This window comes from Meleagris gallopavo, unplaced genomic scaffold (assembly GCF_000146605.3).
Source record: "Meleagris gallopavo isolate NT-WF06-2002-E0010 breed Aviagen turkey brand Nicholas breeding stock unplaced genomic scaffold, Turkey_5.1 ChrUn_random_7180001924727, whole genome shotgun sequence".
NCBI classification, from domain to species: domain Eukaryota; kingdom Metazoa; phylum Chordata; class Aves; order Galliformes; family Phasianidae; genus Meleagris; species Meleagris gallopavo.
The window spans coordinates 1-2,147 of NW_011187186.1; the positions used below are offsets into that span (position 1 = coordinate 1).

Here is a 2,147-nt window from a genome sequence, read left to right on the forward strand (position 1 = left end):
CTTGCCTGTAGGAAACGCAAGTTCCTTTGTCTGATGCGGGGAACGACCGCCTGGGCAAAACACTCCAGTCTCTGAGCTCCAGCCTCCTCCTCACTTCCTGGCAGCTGGCACGGCAGTCGCAGCGGAAGCGGCCGTGGGAGCACTGATGGGGCCTCAGCGAGGCCAATGGGGAAATCCTTTTCTCAGAGGGCGGTGAGGCTGCCCGGAGAAGTAGGTACCCCACCCCTGGAGGTGCTCAAGGCCAGGATGGATGGGGCCAGGGGCAACCTACTCTGGTAGGTGACACGATAAAAGCTGGGCTTTACTGGGCTTTGACGTCCCATCCTCAAAGCTCCTCAAAGCCAGCAGGCCCCACCGTGACCGCCACCCTCCTCCCGTCGCTGCCCAAGAAGCCCAGTGCCGCTTCAGTTGACAACGCCCCACTCACCTTCTCCTGTGTCTCGGAGAGCATGACAAGCCCTCTGAGCACCACGCTGCGCATCTCCACGCTTGGATGCTTCAGAAAAGCCTTGAGGTGGCGTAAGTCACCAAAGAAGTCTTCATTGTCTTCACTCTTTGCCATGAGCTGAAACATAGACATAGCCAGGTGAGAGCCTGCAGGGGCACACGCAGCCCTGAAGGGCAGCAAAGCATTATCCATTGACTCACAGCCAAGAAGAGGATACAGGTGTCTTCTGTGACTCCTTCTACCAGCCTGCTCAGCTGTGAGCCCTTGGTCACCTCCTTCAAAACCTTCTCCAAGGTCCGCGGCATGCAGAGCATCACCTCCCACATGTCCAGGGCGCTGCTGCTACAAGCCCAAATACATTGTAGGCAGAGCTGCCTTAGCCACAGCTAAAACCCTGCAGGCCCGCGTTGCTTGGAGAGCCCTGGGCGAGCAGGGGGCACCTGGAAGAAGCCCTCCAGGCCGCTGAGGACAGTACCTGTCACTTGGTGGAGAGAACTTCAGCAGGCTCCTGACTTCTTCCGTGGGCATCTGGCTGGTCAGAAGGAGGAGCAGGGAGTCCAGGCAGTGCCGCGCTGTCTTTGTGGTGATGCTCCTCAAGTTCTTGCGGATGGAGGTTATGATCGGGGTTTTCTAAAGCGGACACACGCAAGAACAGACCACAACCATTACCACAGGTGCCGCTGAAACCACTGCACTTCCCATCGCTAAGAATGGCTTCAGGAGCCCAAGAGGCCTCGGCTGGGGAGGGAAGAGCAGCGCCTGAAACGGCTCAAGGATGGGGCAGTGGCCAAAAGCTGCTTACATCTGGCATCCAGAAGGCGTGGTCTTCCATGGCCACGGCCATCACACTGCAGGCCGCCTCCTTGTCATAGATGCTGGAGTCAGCCATCGCTTCAAGGGCTGTGAGGACGATGTCCATCCTCTCAGCAGGCCTGAGGTATCCTCCAAACGCCTGTGGGTGGAAGCAGGGGAGGGAGGAGATGCCACACTGAGCATTCTTGGTCGAGCAGGGAGAGCAGCTCTGCAGAGAGATGCTGGGCAGCAGAGCCTGTCGGAAAGCTGGCAGCATCAGCTTCTGCCACTGCGTGGCGCAGGATGGCAAGAGAGGGCTCTGGGAGATGGACTGCAGGTGGGGGCATGGGCATTTGGCAAGAAGGCCTTGCGGACAGCCAGGAGGGCTGGATCTGCTGCCCTTGCACTCCCCTTGCTCACAAACGTTTCCTGCTGATGCTATGGACAAGATCCTCAGCAAGGCGGGACATTACCTTGGCGCAATCACTGGGACTGGGAAAGTCAACATCTCTGAACTTTCTATCCTCCTGCTTCTCATAGAGATGCACGTAATTTTCCATCTCCTCTGACATGCTTGTTTCTAAAAGGGAGGGAGCATGGAAGAGTCAGAAGGAAACAATGTCTTTGCCATCAAACTCAGCAATTGGTGAAAGGTGCTTTAAACTGAAAACGGAGTTCTGAGGAGACCCACAGTAGAGGGGACCCGTGGTGTAGGAGACCTGTGCATGGAGAGCAATGGTGAGCAGACATAGGTTGATGGGACCCTATGGGTTGAGGAGAGTGAAGGAAAGGGATTACACAGCTAAAGGTGATGGGTGCTGGGAACAAGAGGGAGCTTAGGAATGGTGAAGCTGCTCAGAAGAGTAAAGGAGCTTGGGGAACTTGCAACTCCATGGTCAGGCTTCAC

The 2,147-nt window shown here is 56.6% G+C and overlaps 1 protein-coding gene across 2 annotated transcripts; it reads right to left on the reverse strand.

Moving 5' to 3' along the window:
- Positions 1-6: 6 nt before the first annotated feature.
- On the reverse strand, positions 7-2,122 carry LOC104916614. 2 transcript variants are annotated; one of them, XM_019611418.1, is made up of 5 exons: positions 1,714-2,122; positions 1,251-1,400; positions 924-1,078; positions 649-787; positions 7-565 (listed from the first exon to the last, which is right to left on the reverse strand). In XM_019611418.1, exons 1-5 carry the CDS (start codon positions 1,810-1,812, stop codon positions 326-328), a joined length of 783 nt encoding a protein of 260 aa, XP_019466963.1. In that variant the 5' UTR covers positions 1,813-2,122; the 3' UTR covers positions 7-325. The 2 variants fall into 2 exon arrangements, with proteins under 2 accessions (XP_019466963.1, XP_010725941.2); XM_010727639.2 differs by having other exon boundaries at positions 649-790.
- Positions 2,123-2,147: the final 25 nt, after the last annotated feature.

Coding starts and splice junctions, on each gene's coding strand:
- LOC104916614 (XM_010727639.2), bottom strand. CDS start 1,812: ATGTCAGAGGAGATGGAAAATTACGTGCATCTCTATGAGAAGCAGGAG. Junction 791..923: donor TTCTCTCCACCAAGTGACAG/GTACTGTCCTCA, acceptor TTGGGCTTGTAG/CAGCAGCGCCCTGGACATGT. Junction 566..648: donor CCTGTATCCTCTTCTTGGCT/GTGAGTCAATGG, acceptor TCTATGTTTCAG/CTCATGGCAAAGAGTGAAGA.